This window comes from Diplotaxodon limnothrissa, linkage group LG9 (genome assembly GCF_057381915.1).
Source record: "Diplotaxodon limnothrissa isolate DT_005_m linkage group LG9, D_limnothrissa_male_GT1.1, whole genome shotgun sequence".
Classification (NCBI taxonomy): domain Eukaryota; kingdom Metazoa; phylum Chordata; class Actinopteri; order Cichliformes; family Cichlidae; genus Diplotaxodon; species Diplotaxodon limnothrissa.
This window is the reverse complement of record NC_140604.1, coordinates 19,823,169-19,843,389: the sequence shown is the minus strand read 5'-3', so window position 1 is coordinate 19,843,389 and position 20,221 is coordinate 19,823,169. Positions and strand designations below refer to the sequence as shown.

Here is a 20,221-nt window from a genome sequence, read left to right as displayed (position 1 = left end):
CCAGCATCTTAAAAGTACGCCAAAAGGAGTCCAACCCAGCACAACCGCGGAATACCTAAAAGAGAAAAAATGTCCTGAGGGTATGTATGTTGATTCATTTGTCATAACAGGTTGAAAATGTAGTTGAAATAAAATTTCGTATATTTCTGAAAATATTTTCTGTTGTTTCATCAAATGAAAGATAATGTTTTAAACTTTTATCTGATATATATGTATATATACGGAGAGAGAGAGAGAGAGAGAGAGAGAGCGCTGTCATCCTGCGTCTCCATAAATAGACGTCCGCGCTCGCACGATAGTGACAGTAAACAACATTTTGTTGAGCAGACTATATGAAATAAAAGTTTATATATGCTTGGGTTGATGTTGTACCATAAGTCCAGCAGACTTTTAAATACATGAGCACTTGCTGCGTTTCAACCCTTTGCGCATTTACCTCCTTTAAGGTTGTACAGGACTTCTGATTGGAGAGAGCCTGAATAGTTTGTGTGCGCGGTCATTCCGCGTCTCCATAATAGACGTCCGAGCTCGCGCGATAGTGACAGTAAACAACATTTTGTTGGGCACACTTGTTAGACAGAAGTCTACATTTTTACCACTTTTTACGCATTTATAATGGAGCACGAGCAGTCTCGTCGACTAGGGAAACGGCGGAGGAAACGCTGCGTAATATTAATTGTCAGCGTTGTCCTTATTGTTATTGTAATCATCGCCGTGGTGTTGGGACTGACTCTCCGTCAGAACAAAAGTGAATTTGAATCTACATTTTTGTCTAGGTGTGAGAAGTTCAATCAGTAAGTGGTGGTATTTCAACATTTTCTTATTTACTTTTTTGGGATTTTCAGACGCACGCACATATGATAAAAGACACATGATCAAATTAATAATGATTAATCACTGAATGTGTACATGTGCACTTGCATGTTTCCATGTTTGAGCAATCTTGGCAAATGCAGGAGTGACTGCGTTTGAACTTGCGAAGTGGTAAGGCTGCTCTGCTTAAAAACAGGCGTTAGGTCTGAGGTCTGGTATTGATCGGTTATAGTCAATGATTGAGCTGCTGCTGTTTTGTATCCAGTCAGCTGGTTTGCACGATGTTAATATCTAATAGTAATGTATACCACTGCACATACAATACATACAGTACCTAGACATAATGATAATGTGTCTTGAGTAAATGAGACGTGAACTGCAGTTTATCCGTCAGGTGTTTTTGCCTGTTTCCTTTTTTGATATTTGAATTTTGCTTGTTACACAATATGATATCAGCAGGTGCACATTCAGCGTCCACGGTCTAACCACATGGCAGTTACCCTGCCATAAACTTCTTTCAGTAATATCTTTAATCATCTGGTTTTGTTGACACCAGTTTTTTTCGTTAGTTTTTTTTTTTGTTTTATATCAAATACGTTGCACTATTTAACATACTTAGCCTTTCTTTAAATCAAAATACACCTAAACATCAGCAAACATTATTTGTTTTTCAGATATGACTGTAAAAAGCTGTGGGGTGTCTTTCAGCAGGCCTATGTGGACAAGGATCCATGTAAAGTTCTAGTGGAAGCTTATAATCCCCTGATTGCTGCAGCCCCCTTCAAACCTCAGTGCAACAAAGTAATAATCGATGATTACACCATCTCAATCATCCCATCTGCCATAATCATTCATGAGCTGTCTAACAATGCAGTGTTTGTGGGTTAGACGATGTTCTGGAGCAAAACAAAGGATGTGGTCCATGGTTTCACTGACAAGAGAAAGGATTGTTTTGTCACTTTGGAGGACACTCTGTTGGGATCTGTCCTGGATGGTCTGACCTGGTGTGGAAAAGAAGGCAGCAAGGGTAACACTCTCAAAGCAGTAGATAAAAATCACAGTTTATTATTTGAACAGTGCAACAAACTACACACCAGCGAAAGAGCACCAGCAGAAGTTCATATAAGTCATGCTAGAATCTAAAAATATATGTAATTTGTCGTGCCAGACATGATTTGTTATTTGTGTGGCCTGTTGTTAAATTTACATACCAACAGCAAGTCAAGTCATGTCAAGGTTTTTGAGCCCTGACATTTAAGGAGAATTTCGTAAACTTGCCACATGCAGACTACACTCACACACAGATCAGATAAACCTTTAACTGTGGTGTTCATGCCCTCACTTGTTCTGAGAAGGACAAACGCTATCGCTTGAGAATGATCAAGAAACCTTGTAACGTTAAACAGTATCAGGCTACAGAAAACAGAAACATAGAATTCTACAAGACTTTCTGTCAGCAGAGCATCTTTCTAGCTTCCTCTTTTTAAAAAGACTCATTAAAACCACAGTAGAACAAAGATATTAAGGTTGATTAATAGCACTTTTCCCCCAAATAAACTTTTGCTAATAGTTTAAGCTCAGCTCACCAGAAATGGCACAGAAACTGTTGTAAGATGCTCGGCCACCTCACAATGATGTATATAATAATAAATGAATCAGTTAATAGTAATAATAAAGTCAAGGTTGTTACACCCAAATAAAGATTTTTTTTAACTTTTGGTTTCAGTGCAAATTCGGCAAACACATCCTATGTAGACAAGCATAATTTATCTTTTTTTTTTTTTAAATAAGTTTATCTTCGAGATAGAAATTATGTTTCTGTTAAAACATGTCTCCATAAGCTTACTCATCAGGGGTGTGTTCCCTATGAGGTGTGAAAGGTTTCAGTTTGTTCCTAGTTTTGGAAATAATCGATTACGCAAAAATTGCTTTGAATAAACCAGCATGTTCAGGTTTGATTCTTTAGTAATTGATTCAAACATACTATAGAAGTGATTTACATTGGAGCTACTCAGAGAAGATTTTGAGTCAACACTCTGTCTAAGCAGCTGAGGGTGGACAGCTAACATAAATGTGCCCTAGCTTTTGCTTTTTCTTTTCTGTCCTGTGTCGTTATGTAATGTTGTGAGATTTCTTTCCTTTGTTGTGTTTTATTTTGAGGAGTTAACCCAAGCAAATATGCATGTTGTTGTCATAGATACCTTCACTAGTGGGTGTCCCGGATGGTCAGAGTGTGAAAACAACCCTGTTCGCTCATTTTGGATTTGTGCCTCTGCTGCTGTAAGTTTTCAACATGAATTTACTACATTTTCTTTCTCTATTTTAAATGGCATAGTCCTGAGGTCGTGCATTGGTTAACATAACACACAAGTGCACTGCAGAGTGCAGCAAATCCCTCCAGAGTATAAGTGACGGTGATGGAGAAAAGAAATGTTCACGCTGTCTCGTTGTCTGTCAATGAGGCTTTGTGTTGGTCTCCATGGAGCGCTCTCCTGAGTGAGCAGCAGCCCACACATTCATAGGAGCCCTGCTGTGGTTGAGTTTGGGTTTTACTCTGTTTTGCAACGTCTGATTCTGTTGTGCAACATCTAACTTTTCCAAACAGTCCAAAAAAAAAAGCAAACAAACACACAAATATTCTTTGATTTATATTTTTTTCCAGTTCAGTGACTTGTGCAGCAGTCCCAGAAAAACAGAATCAAGATTTGTACTGTGTGTAATTGTAGTAGGAATTTCAGTTTAATGTAAAAAAAACCATAATGAAATTGATCCAGAATTGCTCAAGTAGATGCTTTAATAATGGGGATGCATTATGCAAATGCAAGTACCACATAGCTTTAAATAAAGTAGCTTTCGCATTAATTCAAAGGGCACATAAATACCATAAAATAAGGAAAAGATAAAGTTGAGTGAAAAAATTCATTAGCAATGAATTTTTATGAATGAAATGCTGTTTTTTCCTGGATTACACCGCAACTAAACAGTGACCTCTCCCAAGGCTAGCGAGGGCTTGTCATGTTATGCTTGGAATTTGTTACGTTTGGCTCCTAAACATACCGTTTTTTGGGTGTGTGATAATCTTAGCAAATCTTTAAAAAGCAGTATAACTTGTTTTGATCTTTTGCTGTTCATTTTGTTGTTTGTTAACAAAATGTACAGACCAGTAAAGCCTGGGTGAACTTAAAGGTGAACTAGAAGAAATGGAAAAACTGGAAAAACGACCACAGTCGCGTTAAAAAATGACATCTGTGAAATTATTGCAACATTTGGACTGTAAAATAATTTTAAATACAACATTGCATCATAATGGTAAAACCTCAGTGATATGTTGCTGCCTCATACTTCCTGTTATGAATATAATGATGTTCACATAATATCGATCTGTGGAGTAAGAAGTGCAGTCATTTCTCTGAGTAAGGGACTTTAGATATGTCCAATGTTCCATTATCACATCAATAGTGATAAACCTCACTTTACAGGAAGACACAAATACCTAAGTCTAAATTTGGGACAAAATATTGTGTTACTTTTTAGTTTTATTTACAAGATGACTGAGTGTTTCTTCAAAATCCCCTTTGTGTGTCTGTATAGTTTGCAGATGTTGCCTGTGGTGATGTCACAGCAATGTTAAACGGATCCATCAACACACCATTCAATCCTACAAGGTAGGACTGCTTCTGCTTCTCTCACAGTTTTATGACTTTTACTGAGTAAAGTAATGTTTTTCTTTCAGTGGTAATATACAGCCACCAAAAATTTAACAGTGATATATGTGCTGAGTTTAAGCTAAGTTAAGTTATCATTGCAGATTAAAAGAACTGCTATTAAAAACAGTTATTATTGTCTTTGTTGCACAAGGTCAAAGGTTGTTGTGAAAAATATGTTCTTGCTCTACAAACCAAATCAGGTTTAAATGTTTGTCTCCACTGTGGGCCATTTTGATGCAGGCTGCTTCATTTTCATTTATATTTCTGTTACACTAGGGCTGCTGAATTAATCGAATTTTAATCTAAATTACGATCTGAGCTTTCAACGATCATTAAAAATGACTGTGCCGATTATTAGCACCTCCCTCGTGCTTTACTCTCGCGCTGCTCCGTGTGACAAATCCAGCGCACCTCTCTGCGTTTCGAACACGCGTCACAACAATTAAGAGGACCCGAGGGAAGCTCGGAAAGCTAAGCAAAAGTTATTTGGAGAGGAGAGGATAATGGCTTCTGAAGAAAGAATGCCGTTGGTTGAAGAGAGCTAAAACGACTTCAGTGGTGTGGAAACATTATGGGTTCGCGGAGTCAGACGTGGATCAAGTAGACATAGTGTGTAAACCTTGCTACGGTGTCGTAGCTGCACCACAGAGCAACACTACAAATTTATTCAATCATCTGAAGACCGCTCACAAAGTGACATACAATCAAACAATGAAAGAGCGGCAACTTTAGTTGACTTACCTCACTGTCAGTCTGATGCAATTGTGTGGCTACACAGCTTGCCTTGATATTTGGTTATTTGCATAAATATTATGCAGTATTTTGAAGTTCACTAAACATTAATGTTTACATTTTTCATTTATTTTTTATATTGCAAACATTTGCAATGTTATCAGTATTTGCACACTATTTTATATTATTTTTTGACAATCTTTAAAGCCATTATTCAATACATTGTTATTGTTAAATAAATATCATCAAATAATCGAGATCTCAATTTCAGTGAAAAAAATTGTGATTATCATTTTTGCCATAATCGAGCAGCCCTAAGTCACAATAGAGTGAAACTAGGACTGCAGCGTCCTTGCAACTCGGAAAGAAATCAGCACACTTGAAGTTGCAGTTGAAGAGTTGACTGCATTGAATTTTCTTAGCAATCAGCAACCAAATTCAAATAGTTCAGTTCAATTCAATTTTATTCATACAGTGCCAAATCACAACAACAGTTGCCTCAAGGCACTATATATTGTAAGGTCTACAATGAATAAGTACCAGCTAACTTATTAATGCAGAGACATTCAACACACTGCAGTCAGTCTGTCTTTCTGCTGTAGAGGACTCGACTTGACTCGCTGCAAGGGTTTTGTTCTAGATTGTATAAAAAGGCAAAGTTGATGGGCACCTTTGTCACTTTGTAGTTAAATTGCTGTCCTGCAGGAATTATATCAATATTTAGTTTCTTTTTCAAATCTATGAAATTCTGGCTGCACTCTGAATATAAGTAGTTAATATAGATTTGTTATCTAACATAAAATGCTGCGTGTGCTGACAGACAGACACAAACAGATTGCTTGTAATTGCCAAATTGGCCTCATTTAATCACAAACTGATAGGAGACTGATTCTGTCTAATTGCTGTTTTATCGCCTGTTCCTCATCTTAAGAGCAGCCATTTCAAAAGCAGTCTCATGGCTCAAGTTCATTGTAGAGGGTCACAATACCTCCAGTAATGCCACGGTCTACAATCCCTGCAACATAAGGCATTCTGCATTGAGAAATGACTACTGATCCTTTTAGTACTACAGAAATTCTTTAAGAGTGTGTCGTAGGCTCAAGTGCCACATAGATGAAAAAAAATCAGTGTTGTGGTGACAGCAGTATCTAGTTGGATTTTGTACTCTAAGCTGCTGTTCTTTTTTTTCTTTTCAGTATTTTTGCAAGCGTTGAGGTGCCGAGGTTTAATGCCTCTAGGGTCAAGAAGCTGAATGTTGTTATGGTCATACAGAAGAACAACATGTAAGATTTTCTCTTTATACACAAATCTGTCACCACCATGTGCCTCCAATATTTTAAAATTGATCCTACATTCACTGCTTCTGTTCTGTTCCTAACTTCTTCAGATCAAACTGTAATCATTCATCCTTGAAGAATTTGACGCAAGCGCTAGATACAGGGATAACATACAGCTGCAAAGACGTGTCTGAGTAAGTACACGTGTGTTACAGAGGAGCTGACGACCTGTTTGTATCTGTCCTCACAAAACACAACTGACCTCTTGTGATTATCTTGTAATGTATTCAAACAGATCTCGGATTCAGGAATGTGGTGCCAAACCAGAGATAGCGTGTGGAGCCTGCTGGTGAAGATGTCTGATGTCAGTCACAACATACTAGCATTCAGCCACAGAAACATTTCTAGTGTTTCCTTTTAACTTTTTAAATAAAATTTGAGAATTTTTGTACATGTAAAATGTATTTTTCAAAACATGTATGTTTCTAATACATTCCACTATGACAATGTACATTTTAATTTTATGGGATCTGAAGTTAAACTTCTTTGTTTTTTTTAACTAAACAAATTGAGTACCATATGACATTTTCTCGTTGGCAGAATATGCACTATTTGTTCAATAAAATGCTGATTAAATGTTCTTTGTTTCAATTAATGTTTTCGAGTTGTTTTAAACATGTACATTTCTAAAAACATACCTAGATATAAAAAACACACAGTGGAAGACCATCAGTCATGGATTGGTCTCCCCAGAGCCCAAACCTCAACAGCAGTGTGGGAATCATCTTGTCAGAGAACAGAACAAAACGCAGCCAACATCTAAAGATGAGCTTTGAATGTCCTTGAAGAAGCCTTGAAAACTCTTCCTTGAGACTATTTAAAGAAATAACAAGAAAGCTTCCCAAAGAGAGTTCAGGCTGTGTTGAAGAATGAAGGTGGTCATACCAGTTATTGACTTTAAAGGTCATTAAAATTGTACAAACTCTCGTCTTATATACTATATTCATATAAGGGTCGATATATTATAATTAGTGCTAAGGGTGAAAGTGAAAGCAGTTGACCTTTTATTTCAAGTTGTAAAGATCTAAACTAAATCCATGGACAGCTTCATAATAACAGTGTTGATGGAGTGGACGAGCACACTGACAGGTTTGACAAACAATGACTAAATAATGATGCAGTCAATGTCAACATGGACCAGAAGTGTTTGCAGCATTTAATTTGGACACAGCATCTTATTTGTATACTGGACCATAGTAGTGCTATACTGGGTAAAAATACAATAAAACTGCACTGAGGACGAATTCCTTATCTTTAAAGTATTTACCTCACAGGTAGAAACATGGGGTTTTGCCAGTGAGCCTGTAGCTTGGTGATTCTTCTTTAGAATCCTCCTGAAACAAGACGAGACTTCCAACATGAAAGTGAAATTCATTAAGTAAATCCAAACAAATTCAAATAAATAATTAGAAAATAATCAAAAAAAATAGTTTATTGACCTGTACAGACAATGAACAGTTTGTAACTTGTTTTTTTTTTTTTGACATTTGGCAATGTATAAATCAGAATTTTTGTCTGAAGGCCAACAATAATTGGCCCCACCAGGAAGGCACCAGGAGTGACCCAGTACACACCTGAGCAGCCAGCCATGGACACTGAATCATCAATCCACTGGTGGGGACACCAGCCACTGGCAGGGTGTGTGGTGGGAGGAAATAGGCCCACCTCAAAGAGCCTGAGATGTTCTAAGAGAGGTGGAGTCTAAGGCCTGACCTGAAACATGAACATAGACACACGGGCATACACAAGACACAAGCATCATCCCCACCCTCATCTACACATATACAAATACTCACCCAGGCACCCAGCATCTAGACACACCAAAATGAATGCTGTACACACACTCACACTCCCATACACCCTCTATTCACTCAGGTCCAGGCACCAATACCCCAACATTGGCAATCTGCCCCAGACCAAGGATATGGTCCCCACAGCAGCAGACTAGCCCAGCGACTGGATGGCCAGCTCCTCCTCCATCTAGTCCCAGACAATGAAGAGAGAACAGGGGTGTGAAAAGACCCCATGCCTCACTTCGCCTGCTCGTATGTGGCTGAATGAAGAGACCTAACTCTGGATGCCATTCAGTATGCCCACCCCCAAAGCCCTATATGTATGTGTCATTAGAGTGTAGGTATTGAAAGCATCTAAGTTGTGGAATAACACTGAGACACAGGTGGCCAGAAGCAGAAAGAAAAGGAATGCCTCACCTGCACCTCAGTGATGTTCCTGATCCACTGGGATTTTCCCACAGAAACACTTCTAGAGATTACACAGAATGTTCTGAAAAACAGAAAATATCCAGAGAACGACAGTTCTCAGGAATCTATCTTGTCTTGTATCAACTGATGGTGGTGTTGGTGTAATGATATGAGGAATATTTTTTGACAACTTTTTACAACTTAAAATGCCACTGGCTACATAAGTGCTGCTGACAATGTCCACCCCTTTGCAAACACAGCTATAAAGGAATGGGCAGCTCAAATAATCTCAAACTGCCTTCTTGAGCATAACAATGGGTTCACTGTACTCACATGGTCTCCACAGTCACCAGAGCTCAGTCAAATAGAGCACCTGTGGGATGTGGTGGAATGAAAAACTGAAATCATAGCTTTGCGGCCAACAAATCTGCAGCATCTGTGTGATGCTGTCTTGTTGATAGAAACTAAAATCACAGAGGAATCTTTCCAGCATCTTAAAAGTACGCCAAAAGGAGTCCAACCCAGCACAACCGCGGAATACATAAAAGAGAAAAAATGTCCTGAGGGTATGTATGTTGATTCATTTGTCATAACAGGTTGAAAATGTAGTTGAAATAAAATTTCGTATGTTTCTGAAAATATTTTCTGTTGTTTCATCACATGAAAGATAATGTTTTAAACTTTTATCTGATATATATGTATATATACGGAGAGAGAGAGAGAGAGAGAGAGAGAGCGCTGTCATCCTGCGTCTCCATAAATAGACGTCCGCGCTCGCACGATAGTGACAGTAAACAACATTTTGTTGAGCAGACTATATGAAATAAAAGTTTATATATGCTTGGGTTGATGTTGTACCATAAGTCCAGCAGACTTTTAAATACATGAGCACTTGCTGCGTTTCAACCCTTTGCGCATTTACCTCCTTTAAGGTTGTACAGGACTTCTGATTGGAGAGAGCCTGAATAGTTTGTGTGCGCGGTCATTCCGCGTCTCCATAAATAGACGTCCGAGCTCGCGCGATAGTGACCGTAAACAACTTTTTGTTGGGCACACTTGTTAGACAGAAATCTACATTTTTACCACTTTTTACGCATTTATAATGGAGCACGAGCAGTCTCGTCGACTAGGGAAACGGCGGAGGAAACGCTGCGTAATATTAATTGTCATCGTTGTCCTTATTGTTATTGTAATCATCGCCGTGGTGTTGGGACTGACTCTCCGTCAGAACAAAAGTGAATTTAAATCTACATTTTTGTCTAGGTGTGAGAAGTTCAATCAGTAAGTGGTGGTATTTCAACATTTTCTTATTTACTATTTTTGTATTTTCAGACGCACGCACATATGATAAAAGACACATGATCAATGAATGTGTACATGTGCACTTGCATGTTTCCATGTTTGATGCAGGACTGATTGCTTTTGTGAAGTTGCAAGGCTGAGGTGCTTAAAAACAGGCGGGTCTGGTATTGATCAGTATTATTGTCAATGATTGATCTGTTAACGTTCTGTATCATGCCAGCTGGTTTGCACATTGTTAATATCTAATAATAATGTATACCACTGCACATTATCATTATGTCTACGTGTACAGCACGTAGACATAATGATAATGTGCATTGAGTAAGTGGAGATATGAACTGCATTATGTCTGTCGGGTGTTTTTGCCTGTTTCCTTTTGTGATATTTGAATTTTGCAAGAAACAAGAAAAAGTTACAAAACATGATATCACCAAGTGCACATTCAGCGTCCACAGTCTAACCCCATGGCAATTTCCCTGCCATGAACTTCTTTCAATAATATCTATAATCATCTGGTTTTGTTGACACCAGTTTTTTTTTTAAATTAAATATATAAGAGTTATGTAAATGTGTTTGACTGTTTAGCATACTTAGCATTTCTTTAAATGAAAAATACACCTAAACATTAGCAAATTTTATTTATTTTTCAGAACTGACTGTCAAAAAGTATGGGATGCATTTGAGCAGGCCTATGTGAACAAGGATCCATGTAAAGTTGCAGTGGAAGCTTATGATCCCCTCATTGTTGCAGCCCCCTTCAAACCTCAGTGCAACAGAGTAATAATCAGTGATTACACCAGCTCAATCATCCCATCTGCCATAATCATTCATAGTCTGTAAAACCATACACTAATATGTGTGTTTGTGGGTCAGATGATGTTCTGGAGCAAAACAAAGGATGTGGTCCATGGTTTCACTGAGAAGAGAGATTGTTTTGTCACTTTGGAGGACACTCTGTTGGGATCTGTCCTGGATGGTCTGACCTGGTGTGGAAAAGAAGGCAGCAAGGGTAACACTCCCAAAGCAATCACAGTTTATTATTTGAACAGTGCAACAAACTACACACCAGCGAAAGAGCAACGACAGTAGTTTATATAAGTCATGCTAAAATCTAAAAATATATGTAATTTGTCGTGCAAGACATGATTTTGCTATTTGTGTGGCCTGTTGTTAAATTTACATACCAACAGCAAGTCAGGTCAGCCCTGAAATTTAAGGAGAATTTCTTAAACTTGTCACTTGAAGAATACACTCACACACAGATCAGATAAACCTTTAAGTGTTCGTGCCCTCACTCGTTCTGAGAAGATCGCAGCTTTCGCACAACTGCTATTACTTGAGAATGTTCAAGAAACCTTGTGAAGTTAAACACAATCAGGCTACAGAAAACAGAAACATAGAATTCTACAAAACTTTCTATGTAAGCAGAGCATCTTTTTAGCTTCCCCTTTTTAAAAAGATAAACTTTTCCTAATAGTTTAAGCTCAGCTCAGGGGGGGGGGGCACAGAAATTCAGTAAGATGCACGACCACCTTTCAATGATATATGTAATAATGACTATATCAATTAATCGCAATGATAAAGTCAAGGTGGTTACACCCAAATAAAGATTTTTTAACTTTTGGTTTCAGCGCAAATTGGATAAACACATCCTATGACAGCAAGCATCATTTATCAAATATATTTATAAAAAAATAAGTTTATGGTAAATAAATGTTAATTGGCCTGTATTTGTATAGCGCTTTACTTAGCCCCTAAGGACCCCAAAGCGCTTTACACTACATTCAGTCATCCACCCATTCACACACACATTCACACACACATTCACACACTTATCTTCAAGATAGAAATTATGTTTCTGTGAAAACACGTTATCTCCATGAGCTGGGTCATCAGGGATGTGTTCCCTATTAGGTGTGAAAGGTTTCACTTTGTTTCTAGTTTTGGAAATAACTGATTATGCAAAACTTGCTTTGAGTAAAGCAGCATTTTCAGGCTTTATTCTTTTAGTAATTGATCCAAACACACTATAGAAGTGATTTTACATTTGAGCTACTCAGAGAAGATTTTGAGTCAACCCTCTGATTAAGCGGCTGAGGGTGGACAGCTAGGGCACAACATAAACGGCCCTAGGTTGTTCTTTTTTCTTTACTGTCCATTGTAGTTATGTAGTGTTGTGAAATTTCTCTCCTTTGTTGTATTTTACTTTGAGGTGCTAACCCAAGCAAATATGCATGTTGTTGTCATAGGTACCTTCACTACTGGGTGTCCCGGATGGTCAGAGTGTGAAAACAACCCTGTTCGCTCATTTTGGAGACGTATCTCTGCTGCTGTAAGTTTTCAACATTTGTTTGCTTTTCTTTCTCTCTTTTAAACGGGATAGCCCTGAGGTCATGCATTGGTGAAAATGACACACAAGTGGGCCGCAGAGTACAGCAAATCCCTCCTGAGTATAAGTGACGGTGATGGAAGAAAAGCAATCTTCACGCTGCCTCGTTGTCTGTCAATGAGTCTTTGTGTCGGTCTCCATGGAGCGCTCTCCTTAATGAGCAGCAGCCCACACATTCAAAGGAGCCCTGCTTTGGTTGAGTTTGGCTGGGTTTTACTCTGTTGTGCAACAGCCAACTTTTCCCAACAGTTGAAAAAAAAAGCAAACAAACATACAAATATTCTTTGATTCATAATGTTTTCCAGTTCGGTGAATTGTGCAGCAGTCCCAGAAAAATTGATTTGTACTGTGTGTAAAAGGAAAAATACCAAAATGGTCAATTAGATGCTGTAATTATGTGGATACATTGTGCAAAATGCAAGTAACACACAGCTTTAAATAAAGTAGCTTTTGCATGAATTCAGAGAGCACATAAATACCATAAAGTAAGGAAAAGTTGAGTGAACAAATTGATTAAAGATTTTTCTGAATGAAATGCTGTGCATAGTTTGCAGATGTTGCCTGTGGTGATGTCACAGCAATGCTAAGTGGATCCATCGACACACCATTCAATCCAACAAGGTAGGACTGCTTCTGCTTCTCTGACAGTTTTATGACTTTTACTGAGAAAAGTAAAAGAATCTCTTTTCATTTAGTGGTAATTAGAGCCACCAAATAATTTAACAGTGATATATGTGCTGAGTTTCAAGCTAAGTTAAGACGTCATTGCAGATTAAGAGAAGTGCTATTAAAAACAGTTATCATTGTCTTTGTTGCACAATGCAAGCACTTTGGCAACAGTGGGAAGGAAAAACTCCCTTTTAACAGGAAGAAAGCGCCAGCAGAATCAGGCTCAGGGAGGGGCATCTGCTGCAACCGTTTGGAAGACAGCACAAAAGATATGCTGTGGAAGACAGCCAGAGATAACAAGTATGATTCAATGCAGAGAGGTCTATTAACATACACTGAGTGAGAAAGGGGACTGAAGAAGAAATAGTCAACGCATAAAGTAGATGTTGTGAACAATTCATTGTTCAGTGGTTGAGCGTGCATAGCCCACAACCTCAGGGAGACCAATTTTGATAGAAAGGCAGTTGCACAGGTCCCCTGGTGGGGGCCGACCTGACTCTAAACAATCACAGACTCGGATAGATTGGCAAAGGTTTTCAAATAAGTACCAGCTAACTTATGAACGCAGACAGACAACACACGCTATTGTGGTCCATCAGCAAACTATCACTGTTTGTGGGAGAATTTCTTTTTCAAATCGATGAAATTCTGGCTGGACTCTGATTGTAAGTAGATAATATGGGCGATCGTGGCTCAAGAGTTCGGGAGTTAGCTAACCATCACCAGTGTGTGTGTGAATGGGTGGATGACTGGATGTGTAAAGCGCTTTGGGGTCCTTAGGGACTAGTAAAGCGCTATACAAATACAGGCCATTTACCATAGTATAGATTTTCTTCTAATGTAAAATACTGTGACAGCAATAAATTTGCAACAAATGGTAACAGATTTGGGGTTTTCATCAATTTATCACAAACACATTGTAATTGCTAGATTGGCCTCATTTAATCACAAACTGATAGCAGACTTATTCTGTCTTATTGCTGTTTTATCACCATCTTGATACATCGGAGCTGCTTTGAAGATGGCAACTAGCAGGAAGCTGTTACTGATCTGGTCCTCATCTTAAGCGCAACCATTTCAAAAGCAGTCTCATGGCTCAAGTTCATTGTAGATGGTCACAATACTTCCAATAATGCCACGGTCTACAACCACAGTTTTTCCTTAGTGTGACCCTATCATATCTGCAGCGACAATAATTCTTTGAGGTGACTACTGATCCTTTTAGCACCTTGGAAATTATTTAGAAGTGGGCTCAAGTGCCAGATAGATGAATATATCAGAAAAATGTGGTGTTGTGTTGTGGTGACAGCAATATCTAGTTAATTTTGTACTCTAAGCTGCTGTTCTTTTTTTTCTCATCAGCATTTTTGCAAGCATTGAGGTGGTGAGGTTTCAGGCCTCTAGGATCAAAAGCCTGAATGTTGTTATGGTCTTACAGCAGAATGCCAAGTAAGATTTTCTCTTTATACACAAATCTGTCACCACAATGTGCATACAATATTTTAATATTGATCCTACATTCACTGCTTCTGTTCTGCGTCTAACTTCTTCAGATCAAACTGTACAGATCCATCCTTGAAGAATTTGAGGCAAACTCTAGATACAGGGATAACATACAGCTGCAAAGATGTGCCTGAGTAAGTACGTGTGCGTTACAGAGGAGCTGACGACCTGTTTGTATCTGTCCTCACAAAACACAACTGACCTCTTGTTATTATCCTGTAATGTATTCAAACAGATCTCGTATTCAGGAATGCGGTGCCAAACCAGAGATAGCGTGTGGAGCCTGCTGGTGAAGATGTCTGATGTCAGTCACAACATACTAGCATATAGCCACAGAAACATTTCTCTCATTTCCTTGCAACTTTTTTAATAAAATTTGAGAATTTTTGTACATGTGAAATTTATTTTTCTAAACATGTAGGTTTCTAATACATTCCATTATGACAATATTTTGTGGAATCTGATTTTTTATTTTTTTTGGACTGAACACATTGAGTACCATGGCTGCCATCTCATTGTTGGTAGAACATGTATTAATTTTTAAATAAAATCTTAACTTGTAAACTTTATTTGGACTCCAAAGTGTAATACTGACTGTTGTGTAATCACATCCTAAGTGTTCTATTCACCTAGAATAATTAAAAGACATATCATCCACCAGTTGCTCCAACTTTGGACTGAAATACCTAGCTTCACAAGGCCAAAGCAAGTTCAGCAAAGAAGCCATCAAGTTCATCCAAAGAAGCTTCTATGTAGATGATGGCCTGACAAGTGTAAGGTCGACTGCTGAAGCCATACGCCTGGTAAAGGAATCAAGAGCTCTGTGCAAAACAGGAAATCTACGGCTACATAAGTTTGTATCCAACGATGAGTGTGTGATTGCAACAATTCTACCACAAGAATGTGCTCAGACCAAAGATCTAAACATGGCTCTAGGAGAACTTCATATCGAGCGAGCACTTGGAGTTCAGTGGTGTGTTGAGGCGGATGAATTTCAGTTCAGGGTGGAGGTAAAAGAAAAACCCACTGACAAGGAGAGGGGTTCTCTCAACTGTTGCCTCAGTCTATGATCCACTAGGTTTCGTGGCTCCATTCCTACTTGTCGGCAAACAGATTCTTCAAACGCTGTGTAGAGACAAGGTAAGCTGGGACGAACTTCTCCCCGAGCACATCCAGCCACAATGGGAGTCATGGCTCAAAGATCTGCCTCATTTGGCAGTTCTAAAGATTCCAAGAAGCTACCTTCCATCAAACTTTGGTGAAGTCTCACTATATGAGCTTCACAACTTTTCCGATGCAAGCTTCAAAGGGTATGGTGCATGCTCATACCTTAGAGCGGTGAGTGAAACAGGACAGATAAGTTGTTCACTTGTCTTGGGGAAAGCAAGAGTAGCCCCTACCAAACTAAAGGCTTGAGTTATCTTCAGCTGTGACCTCAGTCCGCATTGGTGATATCATCAGAGGCGAGCTGGAGATTGAAAATGTGCAAGAGTATTACTGGACTGACTCAAAGGTGGTCCTTGGCTATGTGAACAATGATGCTAAAAGGTTCCAAACATTCGTGGCCAACCGCATCCAGCGAATAAGATCTAGCACAAAACCTGAACAATGGCGATATGTCAACTCTGAAGACAACCCAGCCGATGGAGCCTCAAGAGGATTGACTGCAGTTCAAATTAAAGAATCTAACTGGCTGAAAGGACCCAACTTCCTTTGGCAGCAAAATCTCCCACATGAAGTGGGAATGGTGGGAGAAGTTGAGGCTACTGATCCTGAACTTCGGAGAGCACATGTTCATGCAGTTAAAGCAAGAGAACAGAATCCAATGGTAAACCGTTTAACTAAATTTTCTGACTGGTCCAGAGTGGTGAGAGCAATTGCCAGGCTCAAGAGATTTGTCAGAGAGTTTAAGGGATTTCAGTCGAGAACTAATGAGTCGACTAATCTTGAAGAACGAAGAGAAGCAGAGATCTTCATCATCAAACTCGTACAAGAAGAGGCATTTGCTGAAGAGATAAAGAAAATAAGAGGCCAGAAGGAACACACTTTGAGCAGGCACAACAGGCTACGCCAGCTGAATGCTTTCCTGGACGAAACCAATGTTCTCAGGGTTTGAGGACGGCTGTCTCAGTCAGCCTTACACCATGATGTAAAGCATCCTGCAATACTTCTGAAAAAATCTCATGTCTCAGCTCTGCTGGTCAAACATCATCATGAGCGCATACACCATCAAGGAAGGGGCATGACCATGAATGAGTTGCGCGCAAACGAAATATGGGTCCTAGGATGTGGAAGTGTGGTCTCCTCACACATTTACAAGTGTGTAAAATGTAGACGATACAAAAGAACAACTGAGGTTCAACAAATGGCAAATCTACCAGGAGAGAGAATTAAGACATCTCCCCCCTTTACTTATTGTGGGCTTGATTGTTTTGGCCCCTTTATTGTGAAGGAAGGAAGAAGAGAGTTGAAACGATATGGATTGTTATTCACCTGCCTATGTTCTAGAGCAGTTCACATAGAAACGCTTGACGATTTGACAACAGACGCATTCATGAATGCACTTCGATCATTCATAGCTATTCGAGGACCCGTGCGCCAGCTAAGATGTGATAGAGGGACAAACTTTGTTGGTGCTAGAAAGGAGCTTTCTGAGTTGCTTGAAGGAATGGATCAAGATCGTACAAGGGCGCTTGGTTGTGAATTTGTGCTGAATGTCCCATATGGGAGGAGTTTGGGAACACCAGTATTGGGTCTGTGTTTCCACAAGCCCCGCTGGTTTAGAGACTTATTCATCATGAAGAAAACAAGACAGTCAGCGATCGATCGATTTACTTGCAAGGGAGGCCTCGTCGGTGTCTACCACGAAATGACCCCAACGACGGCCTCCGCTTGCTGCCTTTTATTGGGAATACAGTTCACACAATACACATCACAGCAAAACAACGCCCACCATAAACCCCCCAAATGGTTCTAAGACAAGGCACTATGTGTGTGTGTATGTGTAAACATCTGTATGCATGTAAGAATGTGTGTGTGTGTGTGTGTGTGTGTGTGTGTGTGTGTGTGTGTGTGTGTGTGTGTGTGTGTGTGTGTGTGTGTGTGTCTTCCTGATCACAACTGTTTCTACAACATCCTGGTCATAAAGAGGGTAGTCTCTCCCACACCCAATGTATGGTTCACCATGGATAACACAGTGAAGCCATACAAAGGGCAGGAAGCTTACCAAACATCAAACAGAATCTTCACAAGGGATGTGTAATAATCCTCCCCCAGCACAGAGTGGCTGGAGAGGTGGTCAGGGTCAAAAGGATGTCTTGATCCTATAGATTGAACTAAGACCTTACAAGTTTAAGAAGCATAATGACAAACATTCAACAATTAGACTTAACAATATTACTTTGCAGTAAGCAGGTGTGTTTATAGGTTGTAGCTGCTGAAGCCTCCTATTGGCCACTTATCCAAAAATGCTGATTTTGTGATGCATTACAGTGTCATGGTCCTGTGTTGGTGACCCAGTGTTTTGTATTTTTGGTTTAAGTAATAATTTATTAATTATGGTTTTCTGTTTTGTATTGAATTTACCGTTCCTGGTTTCTAGGTTTCTGTTCTGTTTCTGTTCTCCGTGTGTTCTATGCTTCATCTCAGGGAAGACAAAAAGACAGAAAACTATGTTCCACTTCTAGTTACTTTTGTCTCTGTGCTTCATGTGTCTGTTCCAGAGTCTGTCATGTTTCCACATCTCAGTGTCTAATCTGCATCTTTGTAAATTGTGTGGTGCTTCCTGTTTTACTTTGATAGTGCGTGTCCTATGTCAGTGTATCCTGCTGTGCTTCCTGTGTCTTGTTATGTCAGGTTAGGTCCAGCCGTGCTTTCCCCCTGTTTTCCATTCTGTTGTTACTCTCTGGTGTATTTAAGCCCTGTGTTTTCATCTGTCAGTTGTTGTGTTGTACTCTTACTATGCTGTGTTTTTTCTTCTGTGGTCCTAGCCATTCCTTATTTTACATGTCCTAGTTTGTATTCCTGTTCCCAGTTTCTAGTTTTGTTTTGGATTTGAAGTTAGTTGTTACACTCACAATGAAGCTGCCTCTTTTAGTTCACTCTTTCGTGAGTCCTGCATTTGCAGCCTATCCTGCATGCCACACAGCCGAACCATAACATACAGGAAGTCTGGGCCTGGGTGGGCGTCTGAAAGCTTTACAGAGAGACCACTACTGTTTCTATGGGCTACATTTACAGAAGTGCTGCTACTTTGCATTTTCGCATCAGCAGTAAGTAGCTTCAGAGTCGACTTTTTGTCTCATGCATGGTGACCCAGAATGTTTGATCTTTGTGCTTTGCTCTGGCTTTAGAATGGCGTTGGAGTCGTATGTGCAACATATGTGAGCCTGTTAATGTGCATTTAATGTATTGAATAATTGAATCAGAGAAGTTATCTGCTCTAAACTGAAAATGTAATTTGTTTTGTGTTTGTACATTTGGTTTCTGATGTTTGGGGTGTGTGTGTGTGTGTGTGTGTGTGTGTGTGTGTGTGTGTGTGTGTGTGTGTGTGTGTGTGTGTGTGTGTGTGTCATCTGGAATCCCAGAAAAACTTCCAGTTGGCTGTCATTCTAGTGTGTGCATGTGACATAATTCCCACCCCCTCATGCTGTCACATAAAGATCTAAATTAAATCCAGGGATGGTTTTATATTTTACAGTGTTATTGGAGTGTCAGCAGACACTCAGTTAATGGAGTACACTGATAGATTTGACAACTGATGACTAATTAATAATGCAGTCAATGTCAGTATGGACCAGAAGAGTTTGCAGTATTTAATTTTGACACAGCATCTTGTTTGTACAGTACAGTGAACAAGAAATCATAACAATGCCTCGCTGACATGTAAAATGTTGTGGTTCTTATAAAGCACTTTTCTACTCTGAGGATTCAAAGTGCTTTACACAACTTGCCTCGATCAATCAAGGATCCATTGTAGAATTGACTCCTCGAACTCCTCCAATCCAGACCTGTACAGACAATGACCAGTACGTGACATTTTAAGCCCTTTCACACTGTTCAGTATTTGGAAGTTTAATTTCATCAAAGTTACTTATCAATCTGGAATAGTGGTCTTAGATCACTTAAAGCATCACATCATGTGACAGTTGTTAACCCTATGCAGTATAAGTCATGAGGTGTGTTTTATTGCTACTTGTTTAGACACAGAGGTTCCTAACAGGAAAACCTTTTATGAAACTGTCAATCATTAACAGGTCATTTTTCCTTCACAGGACCTTGATTATCTTTCAATGCATCCAGGACCCGCAACAGTCATCCTGCCACACATGTGCAAATACTTTGTTAAACAGAAACAGCCTTATATCTGTTTAAATCACAAACTGCTGTAATATCTATATCTGCCATGTGTAGATATAGTGTCAGTTACAGTGTCAAGTAAATTCAGAGTGCAATAAAAGGAACAGTGAGTACTGTAAACACTGTCAGCCTTAGATGAAAGCCAGAGACAGGCTTCTCAAAAATCTAACTTGATTGAAAGCAGTGTGTGCGTGTGTATTTTGCGTACCC

At 39.3% G+C, this 20,221-nt stretch overlaps 2 protein-coding genes across 2 annotated transcripts; both read left to right on the top strand.

Moving 5' to 3' along the window:
- Positions 1-531: 531 nt before the first annotated feature.
- Positions 532-7,131, top strand: LOC146625457 (ADP-ribosyl cyclase/cyclic ADP-ribose hydrolase 1-like). The gene is made up of 8 exons (XM_085362825.1): positions 532-794; positions 1,488-1,614; positions 1,702-1,840; positions 3,011-3,093; positions 4,405-4,478; positions 6,449-6,535; positions 6,640-6,723; positions 6,825-7,131. Exons 1-8 carry the CDS (start codon positions 616-618, stop codon positions 6,880-6,882), a joined length of 831 nt encoding a protein of 276 aa, XP_085218951.1. The 5' UTR covers positions 532-615; the 3' UTR covers positions 6,883-7,131.
- Positions 7,132-9,753: 2,622 nt separating this feature from the next.
- On the top strand, positions 9,754-15,155 carry LOC146625456 (ADP-ribosyl cyclase/cyclic ADP-ribose hydrolase 1-like). Its single transcript, XM_085362826.1, has 8 exons — positions 9,754-10,071; positions 10,743-10,869; positions 10,966-11,101; positions 12,342-12,424; positions 13,029-13,102; positions 14,513-14,599; positions 14,704-14,787; positions 14,889-15,155. Exons 1-8 carry the CDS (start codon positions 9,893-9,895, stop codon positions 14,944-14,946), a joined length of 828 nt encoding a protein of 275 aa, XP_085218952.1. The 5' UTR covers positions 9,754-9,892; the 3' UTR covers positions 14,947-15,155.
- The last annotated feature ends 5,066 nt before the right edge of the window (positions 15,156-20,221 follow it).